This window comes from Arabidopsis thaliana, chromosome 2, assembly GCF_000001735.4.
Source record: "Arabidopsis thaliana chromosome 2, partial sequence".
Classification (NCBI taxonomy): Eukaryota; Viridiplantae; Streptophyta; class Magnoliopsida; order Brassicales; family Brassicaceae; genus Arabidopsis; species Arabidopsis thaliana.
The window spans coordinates 11,443,189-11,456,370 of record NC_003071.7 but is presented as its reverse complement, the minus strand read 5'-3'; the positions used below and the strand labels follow the sequence as shown (position 1 = coordinate 11,456,370).

General features: G+C 34.7%; 5 protein-coding genes across 8 annotated transcripts; 4 read left to right on the top strand and 1 right to left on the bottom strand.

Moving 5' to 3' along the window:
* The first annotated feature begins 501 nt into the window (after window positions 1-501).
* Window positions 502-831, top strand: AT2G26865 (uncharacterized protein). Its single transcript, NM_001084496.2, has one exon. The coding sequence runs from the start codon at window positions 522-524 to the stop codon at window positions 756-758; it is 237 nt and encodes a 78-aa protein (NP_001077965.1). The 5' UTR covers window positions 502-521; the 3' UTR covers window positions 759-831.
* Window positions 832-2,423: 1,592 nt separating this feature from the next.
* Window positions 2,424-4,421, top strand: AT2G26860 (FBD, F-box and Leucine Rich Repeat domains containing protein). 2 transcript variants are annotated; one of them, NM_128243.5, is made up of 4 exons: window positions 2,424-2,571; window positions 2,722-3,647; window positions 3,744-3,881; window positions 3,957-4,421. In NM_128243.5, exons 2-4 carry the CDS (start codon window positions 2,787-2,789, stop codon window positions 4,173-4,175), a joined length of 1,218 nt encoding a protein of 405 aa, NP_180254.1. In that variant the 5' UTR covers window positions 2,424-2,571; window positions 2,722-2,786; the 3' UTR covers window positions 4,176-4,421. The 2 variants fall into 2 exon arrangements, with proteins under 2 accessions (NP_180254.1, NP_001318294.1); NM_001336095.1 differs by having other exon boundaries at window positions 2,528-3,647; window positions 3,957-4,398.
* Window positions 4,422-5,100: 679 nt separating this feature from the next.
* On the top strand, window positions 5,101-7,395 carry AT2G26850 (F-box family protein). Of its 2 annotated transcripts, none has more exons than NM_001336094.1 (5): window positions 5,101-6,075; window positions 6,169-6,248; window positions 6,337-6,515; window positions 6,596-6,657; window positions 6,815-7,395. In NM_001336094.1, exons 1-4 carry the CDS (start codon window positions 5,482-5,484, stop codon window positions 6,631-6,633), a joined length of 891 nt encoding a protein of 296 aa, NP_001323577.1. In that variant the 5' UTR covers window positions 5,101-5,481; the 3' UTR covers window positions 6,634-6,657; window positions 6,815-7,395. The 2 variants fall into 2 exon arrangements, with proteins under 2 accessions (NP_001323577.1, NP_180253.2); NM_128242.5 differs by having other exon boundaries at window positions 6,583-6,657.
* A 26-nt stretch (window positions 7,396-7,421) lies between these two features.
* On the top strand, window positions 7,422-9,202 carry AT2G26840 (MutS2). Of its 2 annotated transcripts, NM_001202683.1 has the most exons (7): window positions 7,422-7,829; window positions 7,927-7,982; window positions 8,050-8,152; window positions 8,272-8,377; window positions 8,461-8,513; window positions 8,605-8,736; window positions 8,825-9,174. In NM_001202683.1, exons 1-7 carry the CDS (start codon window positions 7,500-7,502, stop codon window positions 9,023-9,025), a joined length of 981 nt encoding a protein of 326 aa, NP_001189612.1. In that variant the 5' UTR covers window positions 7,422-7,499; the 3' UTR covers window positions 9,026-9,174. The 2 variants fall into 2 exon arrangements, with proteins under 2 accessions (NP_001189612.1, NP_180252.2); NM_128241.3 differs by lacking the exons at window positions 7,927-7,982; window positions 8,050-8,152 and having other exon boundaries at window positions 7,457-7,829; window positions 8,825-9,202.
* Window positions 9,200-13,130, bottom strand: emb1187 (Protein kinase superfamily protein). The gene is made up of 11 exons (NM_128240.4): window positions 12,642-13,130; window positions 12,092-12,183; window positions 11,888-11,994; window positions 11,500-11,605; window positions 11,088-11,210; window positions 10,854-10,945; window positions 10,340-10,424; window positions 10,008-10,113; window positions 9,852-9,918; window positions 9,623-9,715; window positions 9,200-9,535 (listed from the first exon to the last, which is right to left on the bottom strand). The coding sequence occupies exons 1-11, from the start codon at window positions 12,770-12,772 to the stop codon at window positions 9,413-9,415; spliced, it is 1,125 nt and encodes a 374-aa protein (NP_180251.1). The 5' UTR covers window positions 12,773-13,130; the 3' UTR covers window positions 9,200-9,412.
* Between the last annotated feature and the right edge of the window lie 52 nt (window positions 13,131-13,182).

The following is a 13,182-nucleotide window of genomic DNA, read 5'->3' as shown; positions in this document are numbered from 1 at the left end:
GTCTTTCTACATCTATGAACTTGACTTCTCGCCATCTGATAGGAAACTCTAAACATACTCTCCATTGTATTCTGAAACTTTTTATCTGTAACTTGAATTTCCGTACCACTTATGTAATGAAGGAAAAAAAAACTCTTTGATTTTGAATCTAATGATTATTCTACTAATTATTCATTGTTCTATGGCTATAGAGTGCAATTTTCCTTCCTTTTTAATGCAGTCAACTATAATAACCGTAAGTTTTCATTTCCATGCTCGAATTGGTAAAAAAAAAAAAGAATATAAAATAGGTCCATATGGAGAATTCAAACATATCAAAATCTAAAAAATATTTGAACATAAAGTATGACATATATAAAAAAAAACACCTTACAAATTGAGACCAAATATGGAAGTTAACAAAACTTTGACTAATATTAATTGAAAAACAATGTAGTCATCATGGTCTGAAAATTATAAATACTGAGGTTTTCATAAGAATTCATTCATAGACATAAAGAAGAAACATTTAAAGTAGAAAAATGGCAAAAGTAATTAGCATGACGTTTATAATTATGATACTAGCGGTAATAGTGATAGAAGGCGACGCAAAATCAGAGATAGAATGCAGTAAGATTTGTCGAGAGCACTGTAAACGCTCATCACCAGCATCTGAATGTGCGGCTTGTCGTAAAAAATGCTACGAATCTCCACCAGTTGCAGTGAGAGCCAGGAATCCCATCATGGAGTTAGAAGAGCAAAAATATCATTTGTTTTAGTTAAATATAATATATATGGTGATTTATAGATGGAGAGGTCAATACATTTTAATATTTCTATGCAACTGATTAATAATAAGATGATAAATTACATGTTTATCTCTCCATGCTCAAATTAGTGATTTCTTTTTTTAAAGTACAAACAAATAGCATATATAGTAGAAGTGTGAATGAAACTGGTTGAATCTTGGTAATATTATTATTTTTACTTCGATTGGAAAATTATTTTTCATGCAATTATGAAAGTGTTTAATCAGTAAAAATCCGTTGCATAATGCTAGAAAAACAAAGGCAAAAGTGCAGAACATGTGTTTTGGCTTAAAAAATACATATGCCATTTGGAAATGAATGGGAAGCACGTATTTGCTGCATTTGTTCTCTAGCAAGAATTAGACCATTTGGTTTTCGATGATGCATATAGCTTTCGCAACAAAGACAGACCGAGCTCAAATTTCTAGCGGACCCATAACTTAATTAGACCCAATATTGCAACATAATTTTTTTGAAAATAAAATATTTGGGTTTTTTTTTACTAAAGAAAAAACCCAAAAGGTCTGATGGACGCTTTGCTTTGGCACTCTCAGCACATGCACATGATCGGGCCTGATTAAAGGCGGATCAAGTAATTTTATTCACCAATCACACATATTGTATATGAAAGTGTAGTTTAGGTTTAGAAATTAATTTAGATAGAACCTGCTGGTGCGGTTCAAAATGTGATTAAAAATATGTGGTTAGATGCAGAACTTTTGATTTTTATTCTTTTATTCCAAAGTAAATCTGAAACAATTTTGAATTTTATTCTTTTATTCCAAAGTAAATCTGAAACAATATATACAAATTAATTTACACATTTTCATTCAATAACAATTGGTTTGATCACTCTAAACATTTTTAAAAATTAGTTAATATTGGATTTGATTATACCAAACTATATTTATGATAATTACCATTCAAACATTCTCATGTACCGTTTGTTACACATTAAACATACGTTTTCATATGATAAATTTTTCTCCAACGAACTACAATTGAACCATATTACACTAGTCAATTCGCTTATCCCACACTGTTTGATCCGTTGTAGCCATTCACATTTTTTCTTCTATCGATATCAACTTTTTCTTCTTTTTTTCTCTACTCCATTTTTTTTTCTCATCACCTTTATGTCAATCTTGTTCAAAAACGAACAAGCAAATTATTTTGCAGGAAAATAAGTTTCCACTAATAAGTGGAGGAAAGAAATATCAAAATGAATGCCAAAAGCATTGGAAAGAAAAATATGCAAATAACCAAGGAAAAGCCTCCCAAAACCTTTAAAAAACAAGCCTCAGAAGACAAACCCTTCTTCCATATCCACCTTTACTCCGTTAACATTTGATACAAGGTCAAGTGAAAGGGTAAGGCTAAAAATTTGCAATAGTAAAGGCAATCATCACTTTAGAGATGAGAAAGAAAGGTTTAAAAAAGAGTCTCCATCTCCTTGAGAAGATCCTCACTCTTTAGGTACATGAAAAACTTACATTCTTCAATCCTTCGATCATTGAGACAAATAAAATATTTGCAAAAAAATTGTCAATTTATATATATATATATATATATATATATATATATATATATATATATATATATATGAATACAAGAAAAACAAAACGTGATTGGGCTAAAAATCTATCAAAGGCCTAATAATTGGCTACTGGAGGCCCATAAAAGAGTATCCACATCAAATACACTCTAGTCATTGGCAAAACTTCTCTAGTAGCTTCCGATTACCAGAGCGAAAATCCAGCCTCCACTGAAAGAAACTTCTCAGGTATTTTTCTAGGGTTTTTCAGTTTTCAACATTCCAGCTTTTTTCTAGGTTTTTTATTTTGGCTCGTTACTCTGTTTTGGTTTCTTTCGCTTTCAGACAAATCCTTATTAGTTCTTCTCTGTTTACTTGTTTGTTAATGTTTTATTTCAGGGTCTGACAAAATTAAATGATAAAATCGAAGTTCAGTTTACAACAATTGGGTTTTTGTTAAAGATATGGACAGAATCAGTGGGTTACCTGATGAACTACTAGTGGAGATATTACACTGTCTTCCGACAAAAGAAGTTGTATCAACTAGCATTTTGTCTAAACGATGGGAGTTCCTTTGGTTGTGGGTACCTAAACTCACGTTCGTGATGAATCACTACGAATCAGATCTTCCTATTCAGGATTTTATCACCAAGAATCTGCGATTACTTAAACCTCAGGTTATAGAAAGCTTTCATCTCCAATGTTTTAGTTCATCATTTAAACCTGAGGATATTAAGCATTGGGTTGTTACTACTATCTCTCGCCGCGTGCGTGAGCTGATTATCAACTATTGTGATTTGTCTTGGCTTGACAAACCTGTTGTGTTATTAGATTTACCAAACAGCTTGTATACTTGCACATCGCTCGTCACTTTGAAACTTATAGGCCATTCCATTATTGTTGATGTTCCTCGAACGGTTTCTCTTCCTTGTTTGAAAACTTTGGAGCTTGATTCTGTGGCATACTCTAACGAAGAATCTCTTCGACTACTTCTATCGTATTGTCCTGTTCTTGAAGATTTGACTATTCATCGAGATATGCATGACAATGTCAAAACTCTTGTGATTATTGTTCCGTCTTTGCTTAGACTAAACTTACCGATAGACGGGGCTTATTCGTGTGATGGTTATGTGATAGTTACTCCTGCTTTGAAGTATTTAAAAGTTCCTGGCCTTTATAGAGAAGATTTCTCGTACTTGCTTACGCATATGCCTAACGTGGAAGAAGCAGATCTTAGTGTTGAGCAAGATGTTGAGAGGCTTTTTGAATCAATCACATCTGTTAAACGCCTTTCGTTATTCGTATTACTCGACATTGAAGACGAGGTATACTTCTTATAACTATCACTTACAACGGCTAAATTGTTTTTTCTTTTCTTGAGACTGAATCATAATTTTTTTTGGTTATGTTTTTGTGTGCAGTCTATGTATCATAATGGTATTTACTTCAATCAGCTTGAACATCTGAACCTACATATATACCGCGATAACTGGTCCAAATTACTTGTTCGGTTGCTCGAAGATTCTCCTAAACTACGAGTCCTCAAGATTGTTGTCGATGTAAGTTTCTTCATTGGCAATCTAAAGGCACTAGTCTTATTAATTATCTCTTTTCTCACAAAAATTTAATCTCAGGGTGAACCATCCTTTGATGAGGAGTTTGAACATGTTAGCTGGATATATAATGATGAGAGCTCTGTTCCTAAATGTTTGTTGGATAGTCTTGAAGTTTTCGAGTTTGCTGGATACACTAGAAGACCAGAAGAGAGAGATTTCGTGAGTTTTATCTTGAAGCATGCTTGTCATTTGAAGTCATCATCAATATCGCGCTTATCATGTTATGTTCTAGAATAGAAACTTCGAAATCGATTTGTTGTACCGATCTCTGGATTTTAGGCTTTTTTTTGTTGTCCAAGAACGAAGTAGGTGTTTTTCTTTATCTAACTGTAATGTGGAACTTGCTTTCCAATGATCATCTCTCTTTGATGACTCCATATTTCCTTAATCAACCTTGAAGTTTTTTGTTGAACTTTCTTTGCGTTATCAAGTAAAAGTAGTATGTAGGATTTGAAGTGTAATCAAATAATTAGTTAATTTTACCGTCTTAAAACCTTCATTTACTGTTTTCTCGTCGAATTTGTTTAGCCGAAAGTTCTCTTGATCTCTCTCTAGAACAATATAATATTAGTTTTCCAAGGCTTATAATTCAATTTGGTTTGCTGTTTGCATTCACCTTGTGTTAGTTTCTTAGCTTAAGTCACAAGCCAACCTTGTATTGATTCCTTTTCACGAAGGTTTTAACTCTCTTTATTGCCTTCATGGCTTCATGAGATACAACCCTTTAAACCCAAGTTCAGAATTTATATCACGTACACTTCGTAAGTGCTTCTTTCTTTTTTAACCATGAAACGTGAAAGCTGCTGCGATGTGTTTGTATAAGATGTTTGGAGGAGCTTATGATTCTCTATTCCTTTCTCTCATTTTTTTTATGTTGTATAAGATGTTTGGAGGCGGAAGAATTTATACGAGTCTTCAAGGTTAGAGAAATGAGAATGGATTAATTAGCTAATAAGAGATAAATATTGAAGAACGATTTTGTGATATATATGGAATGAAAATCGAAGTGTTCTCTCTTTGAAATTATTGACAAAAAAAGGTAAATAAGTAGGAACCTCTCGTCTTAATTATCCTAATGAAAGTATTTGCTATTTTGCGTTAGAGATTAGAAAAAATAGATAATTTTGTCTAAAATAAGGAGTTTTATAAGAAAGGACTAGTTGATTGTTTGCATAATTTTGTTTTGTTTCAGAATTGAGACTTTTGGGAGGAAGAAGAAAGAAATTTGTTTTCTGAAGAAGGTGGAGGTGCCAAGAGAATTATCTTAATCCTTGTTCCTCCTCCTCCTCTTCTTCTTCCTCATTGGTTGTTTATGTTTTTATATATAATCTAGGTTTTGTTAGTCCAACTCTATCTTTCTCTCTCTTGATTTCAACAACTTGGTTTCAAGTTCATAAACAAGAGAGAGAAAGAATTGTTAGTCTCCATGAGTAGGTTATGTTATCCCATAACCCCAATTGGCTATCTATTTATCACCTCCATCCATTTATACTCCTAGAAACAACAAATCTAAAGGCAACACAACACAAATAGTACCTTCTAAATGCTTCTATACTTGCTCATCACTTGTCTCTCTTTCTTCTTCTTTTCCAAATCTTTATCCTTTCCTCAATGGGCATCTAAAACCAAAAATTTGCTCTCCTTCTACTTCTCCAAGTATTTGTTTACAAACAGTCTACACCAGATCACACCCGATCTAGCCTCTCCGGTGCTCGGAAAAATGTCAATTCTTGACCTCCCTGACCTTCCACTCGACTGCATTCTTGAACTTCTTCCACCCTCTGAACTATGTACCATGGCTAGGGTCTGTAGCTCGTTAAGAGAGAGATGTGTAAGTGATCATTTATGGGAGAAACACTTGAAGACTAAATGGGGAAAAATCCTTGGACCTTCTGCTCACAAAGAATGGCAATGCTATCTATCTTCTCCATATCATCTCGATTCTCCTCATCACAAAACTAGTCATCTTGGTTTGGCCAAAATCATATCTCTTATGCGATCGCTTTCATCCATTTTTCGAGATGATGATCATAGGAGGAGATATCCATCTTCAATCCCTCTTGACTCTACCATGAACTTCTACCTATCCCTCGAAACAGGTCGCTTTTGGTTTCCAGCTCAAGTTTACAACCGTGAGGTAATCATAGATTTCATAAACATATATAGCTACTCCATTTTATTCTTTATGGGTTTGACTAAAGTAGTGAGGGCTTTTTTGGTGTAAGAGCAGAATGGACATGTAGGGTTCATGTTGTCATGCTATGATGCTGAGCTCAGCTATGACACTGACACTAATACTTTTCAAGCTAGGTATAAAATATTTCATGTCCATATTCAACACAATATTTTGCTTATTCTTCATAGAATGCTATAAACTATACTGTATTGAGGATTTTAGGTATCCACCACATGGTAAAAGAGCAATTGCGGTTGAAAAAGACGTGACATGGGAGAGGATAAGAGCAGCTCCCGTTGATGCATCACCCCATAATCTCTATGTGTCAGATTCTCTAAATGAGTTAAAACCCGGAGACCACATAGAGATCCAGTGGAGAAGGAACAAAGAGTTTCCTTATGGTAAGTATAATCTATAATGCTTGTGGTTTGGACATAATATATATGATTCTAAAACAAGCTTGTGTAGGATGGTGGTATAGTGTTGTTGGACACATGGAATCTTGTGATGGCAATCTAAACCATTGTCAATGCCATAATAGCGGTGAGTCCTCAACTTTATATTTCTGTTTTGGCTGTCACATTCAACATAAACCCCCTAATCATATGGCATTAGCCTTTCTCTATTAATGTTGTGTCAAAAGTATCTATGCATTCACATGTTGTACTAAATGGTAAGTGTTGATGTATGGTGAAAATAGAGATGATGGTGTTGGAATTTAACCAGTACACAGTCGGATCAAGGTGGAGAAAAACGATGATTAACAGGAGAGATCATAGAGAGAAAGGTAACGAGGAAGACGGGTTCTATGGAGGAATTCGAAAAATAAATTGTAAAGAAGATATTGAAATGTGGAAGCGTCTTTGGCCATCCTCCATCTTGGAGTAGGATGAGTAGGATGTTAATCTTAGAAGTGTTTGCTCTTGTACCAATGTACAATTGATCTTTCATTATTTATTGATAAAATAGTAAAAATATGCATGAAACTTTTGTGTCACTTGAAAATGAGGTTGTTTGATTTGAGAAGAAATATGGGGGTGGTGTTGTATAGATATATTCAATACAATTGATTTAAATATATATGTCATCAAAGTAGATTTTGTTTTTTGATAGTCCATTCTGAGAATTATTTAGGTCTTAATATTGTTAAATACATTTTCTATAAAATGTAAAACACGCTCTTGTATGTCAATGTGTATTTTTTTTTTTTTTGGGTACCTGATGTTATTGGATGTATGTTGACGGGCCAAAGCCCAATTTGGGATGCCTTATTAATGTTAAAGCCCGTTTAAAAAAAATATTAGATAAATAAAACATTAATAAAAAAATAGACAAAACACAAAAATGAAACTGAGAGTTAGTTTTGCTCAGTGCTTCTTCTTGTAATGGCAACGACAGTGTACGGCCAAGCGTCGCTGCCACAGATGCATAGTCTTTTCTCAAAGGTCAGGCCTTTTCTCTCTCACTCGCCGTCTTTCACAGCTCCGTTCACTCGTCGGCGGAGTTTCCCGTTTAGTGCTCTTCCTACGACGAAAGCCATAGACGCGGCGTTAATGAAGGAGAAATGGTTGGATTCTCTCTCTCTCACCTCACAAGACGAAGATACGACTCCGGAGAATGCTGAGTCAAGCTGTATCATTGGGATTGACCCTGATTTGTCTGGTGCGTTGGCTCTTTTGAAATTTGACCACTTGGGTTCTTCTTCTTTTGCTCAGGTCAGTCACTACTCAGTAGAATGGTGAAAGTATGGGGTTTTAGGGTTTTTGTCAAAAGTATCTATCCTTACAAGGTTATGTGAATCATTTTGTGTAGAACCAGACTTATTACCAGAGTTGGTTGTGTTTTGAACATTTGGTTCTTATGCTCAGGTCAGTTAGGGTTTTAGGGTTTTGTCAATTGATTTGTTGATGTAATTCTTAGAATTTTGGGTTACAGAAATTATCTATCTTTACAAGGTTCGTATGTAATTTGTGAGAAGAATCGAGAATGTGAAGGATTCTGTGAATCGTTCATGTTGCTTTGTTTGGTTCAATTTGAAGTAGGTTTATGATATGCAAGAACTCATGTGAATCATTTTTGAACAAAATCAAAGTTATTACCAAAATTGATTGTTTTTTTTTTTTTTTTTTTTGTGTGGCTTGGTTCAATCTGGAGTAGGTTTATGATACACCTCACATTCCAGTTTTAGTTGGGAAAAGAGTAAGAAAACGTTTGGATGCAAAGTCAATTGTACAATTGATTCAGAGCTTAGATGTTCCCTCAGGTAAGAAAGATCTCTCTTTGTTGTTGTGTTCTTTAGGTTAGATTTTTAGAAATAACTTAGGTCTTGTGTATTCAACAATGTAGGAAGCAGAGTGTATATAGAACAATCGAATCCGTTTCCCAAAGATGGAAAACAGGTTTATGCTACAGCACACATTCGTTTTTCTTCAGCTATGGTGTGTTTTATTCGTTAAAACTGAAATTTTTGTGTTTGTGTTTGTGTGTTAGGGTTGGTATAGTGGAGGATTTGGATATGGATTATGGATAGGAACACTTGTTGCTTCAGGCTTTTGTGTTATTCCGGTTTCCGCATCTTTATGGAAGAGGCATTTTCAACTTGCTAGTGGAAGTTGCACAAAGGTGATTAATTGATCTTTTTACTGTCAAACTTTTGTGAGTTAAATACAAGTCTCTCAAATGCTGACAATGTTTATATTTTCCGTTACAGGACGATAGCAGACGAGTTGCAGCGGAGTTGTTTCCATCGCTTAGTTCGCAACTTAAGAGGAAAAAGGATCATGGTCGAGCTGAAGCACTGCTCATTGCGGCGTATGGTGAAGCCCTTAAAACAGAGAAATTGTTGATCCAGCCAAAGGAATTACTCTCTCAAGTTAACTACTTAGAAAACCAGTTAGTGGAGGTTAAATAGTGTTTTAGTTTCTTGGCTCTCAACTCATTAATCAAACAATTACAATTTGGAGTCTATTCCTAACTCTACTAAATGTATTTTTGCTAAACCAGTTGGTAAATCTTTTTTTTTACCAGTTAGTAAATCCTTAATCAAACAATTACAATTCCAACTATTCAAGTGAAGGAGGATTATAATAGACTCCAAATTGGCTTATTCATCCTCCTTAGGCCTTAGCACCTTGCTTGTGGGTGATAGTTAATATAAAGTGCAACTACTTCCACAAATCAAGTTCATTCATACAAATCATACAAGGTTTAACTAACAACACAAACAAATTTTACAAGAATTGATAACAACACAACAAAAAAAACAAAAAAAGATTTAACCATTTTGGCCAACCAAAGGCTACAGCGATGCTGAGAGGTGAGATGTAACAAGTGAAAAAGTAAGTGGCTTCTGCTTCTTGTATTCATTGTACCGCAAAAAGAAGTAACCCAAATATTCAAACTCAATGGGAGACATCCTTGCCTGTTCCACCAAATTTGTACCAGTTACATTAGCTTAATACAAGTTACTAACATAAAGCAATATACTAGATGGTTTTAACAAGCGCACCTGGATGATCGCCCATATTGCCCAGTACAAATGAGATGCTAATTTATACGCATCTGTCTCTACAAAGACTGATTCTACTTCAGCGATACTGACCTGTTTACACCAGCAATTTATATATATTTCTTAAGCCAAAATTGTTTCAAAAGAACACAGACGTAATGTCTTGCAACATATTACTATCTCCATTAAAAACAAATTGTATTAATTCCAAACGCTGATATGTTCTTACCTCGTCTGGTTTGTCTGGCTGTAAGTAATGCTTGATGAAATGATATTGTTCCTCTTTACTTGGGTACCTACAAAGAAACCACAATGAGCAATTATGTTTTGATCTGTTGAGGAAATTTTTAGAGACAACAGAAGAAGTCAAGGAAGTTGAACATACAGGCTGTAATCACAGTCGTATCCTGCATATTCATTGAAGTGATTTCCGATGTCAAAGCCTCTATAGTTGTATGATCCATACTCGAAATCAATCAAGTATAGTTTCTCTGAATATGGATGAAGAGAATCAAGTCAGAAACTAGATATCATAACTACTTACGATACAGAAGAAGACAATTGTTGCCCAACTCATAAAGTTGGTTCTGGGATCTTGTATCTAAAGTGCAAATTTTCGGGTAATAAAGTGACCCTACTTTTTCGTGTCTATGTCTGTCATTATATTTCTGTTCTTTCAGCCGAGAAAGAAGTACAGAGAAGAAGGGATTTTCTTACCTTCTTCATCATTCAGCATGAAGTTTCCTGATAGTAAATCGTTATGAGCAAACACCACAGGTGCGTTAAGTAAGCCTGTGAATTCCTGATCAATCATCAGAATCAGCAAATACAATCAAACCAAAGCAAAGAATAGATTGCTAACATGCACAACCAATCACAAACACAAATACTTTAGATTACTGAAAGAAGAATTAGCAGATTTTGGAACAAGTTACTGCATAGGAGAAGAACCAGAGGACCAATTCTTCGACATCACTCAAGGATGGCCACAGTTTAGCACATAGCACACAAGCAACTACAATTTCCAAGATGAAAAAATATAGTATTCATTGTATTGTCTGGTTTAGCACATAGCACAAAAACAACTACAATTATGTGGTAAACCATATTCGCACCTAGGCAGAACTTGACTAGTAGGATTTTCAAACACCAGAAATGGAGTATCATAAGACATCAAGAACATATACACAGTGCAGAGATACAAAATTCTTTACAGAGCAGAAGGAAATACCCTTAGCTCAATAATTTCTTTGTGGAGTTCTTCAAACGAAATAGTCTCAAAGAGCTTCTGCTTATCAGGTTCTTCAAACGTAAGAGTAGATGCTGCAAGTAAAGGTACATAGCAGACATGGAAAAACGCATAAGAGCTGGAACCACTATTGGTGGTTTATGATCTAGCCAACACTTCATCAAATAAGGGGAAAAGAAACTAGAACAATAATCAAAACAAAAATAAACTTATAACCTTTTTCATAGAACTTCAAGATATCAACCCACAGCTGAGGTTCCTTGGAACCTGGTATGTCCACTTTATGAAACTTTCCAAGTTCTCTGGCAATTTGTGCAGCAATCTTTGGCTCTCTCATGTCTGCCCACAACAAAGGAGAAATGAGGTTCATTTGAGATGTTCCACCACTGTTAATGAGGAGCATTGCCAAATCTTAAAAACAACTTCATTCAGTTTAATTCCATAGCATAGAAGTATTCTAGACAAGGATTGAAGCTTATCCATTTGTTTTTTTTTTTGTCTTGTGGCGGCAAACTTTCATTTGAATTTATTAACCATACGAAATTTCAAGGAAATTCACTCCCTTAACAACAAGAAGCAATTTATGTTTTCTAGAGACATTCCCGCTACTGGAATTTAAAATACCTACCTGATGGCTCTAAGGTTCTTGCATTGATGAACGATTGCACCATGCCATTTCCAAAACCACCAAGCAACTTGGCACCAAATCCGGCAGCCGAGAGATACTTGATAGCCTATTGAAGACGTGGGGAGCAAATAACGAAAAACACAAATGATAAAACATCAAATGATGCAAAAGAATAACACTGGCAGAGAAACCTTTGACATTTCAAGAAAAAATCGAGCAAAACTCTCCCATGTTCTGACGTAAGGCTCATGCTTCAAGTTGACATCACTAGAAGAAAAATAATTTAAATAACATAGAAACTCTTGGTAACGCAAACAAAGACACCAAAAACACGGATCAGAACACAAGGGGGAAGGGACTTATCATATATATAAATAAAGGAAATTACCAGAATCTCTCTCTCCCGGTTAATAACATACTCAGTGTTAGGCCCATACAGTCTCACTGTAACAGACACTTCTTTATTAGTGTCCTCTTTCACAGAAACCTTCAGCACTGCCATCATGGAAAAGATGACATAACAGTTATAGAACCAAGGTAGAAAATATGAGCATTGACATGTAATTACTGTAACCTTGTAAGGGAAACTCACAAAGATTTGTAATGCCTCCAGATACTCTCTCAACAGAGAAGAGTGAATCATCAAGCTCTCCCCAATTCTTGAACAGATCTTTACATAACTCTCTGTTACAAAAAAAAAGAGAAATTACAACCAAAACAAAGGTTCAAGATAGCTTTTACATATCTCTTCCTAGAGAAACAAGACTCATGCCACATTCCATTCATTTCTAACTAATCCGCCATGAAAACGAAGCAATAACAAGAAGATGAGTCACACAACGAAGCAGTCTTATCATCTTTTTAATGTTATTTTAATCTCATAAGTAACACAACGAAGCAGTCTTAACAAGAAGATAAAGGAAGCTTTCACTATGTCACCATCAAAGCAACTTTACAACAACTACTGCCTCCACAAAACCAATCCAAGTGTAAAGAAAATAGCAATAAAAGCCAATTTGTAAGTTCTAGGTCAGAGAGATCTTCTTCTTCAATCCCAATTTCAAGGAGGAAAACAAAATCAAATCTCCAAAATTCACGGAACGAGCTATCAAATGAGAAGAAAATTAGATAAGGAAACGAACATGATACGAGGAATCATGAGAGGAAGAGGCAAAGACGTGTCGACGACGAACGAAGAATAAGGGATTTGTTCGGCGTCGTTAGCTGCATCTTCGGCGTTGGCTAATGCCCAGATATTCTTCGCTGCTCCCATTTTCTTTCAAACTTTTTCTCTTCTTCTTCTGCAAATACAAATAAAGATTCTCTTTTTTTTTTTTTGTAATCAGATCTCAATTAATTTTGATTCTGTTTTTTTTCCCTAATTCAACGCTTCCATTTATATTTTATGTCGGCATTTTGATATTAGGGATCAGTCGTTTTAAGTTTTTAATTTAACACATACCGTACAAGTTTGGAATTAGGGATGTTTGAATCTATCTCTCACGATGTATTATGAGATTGTGATGTCTGAGAAAGTCAGAAAGCAATACTGATTTTAACTAAAAAATATTTTTATCAGAACCTAGAAACAAAAATAACAGTCATTAGAAATCGATCCCACATTCTATCAATAAAATCTTTTTGACGAAAATAAAATATTTGACTTGTAATTTTGTTTGGTTA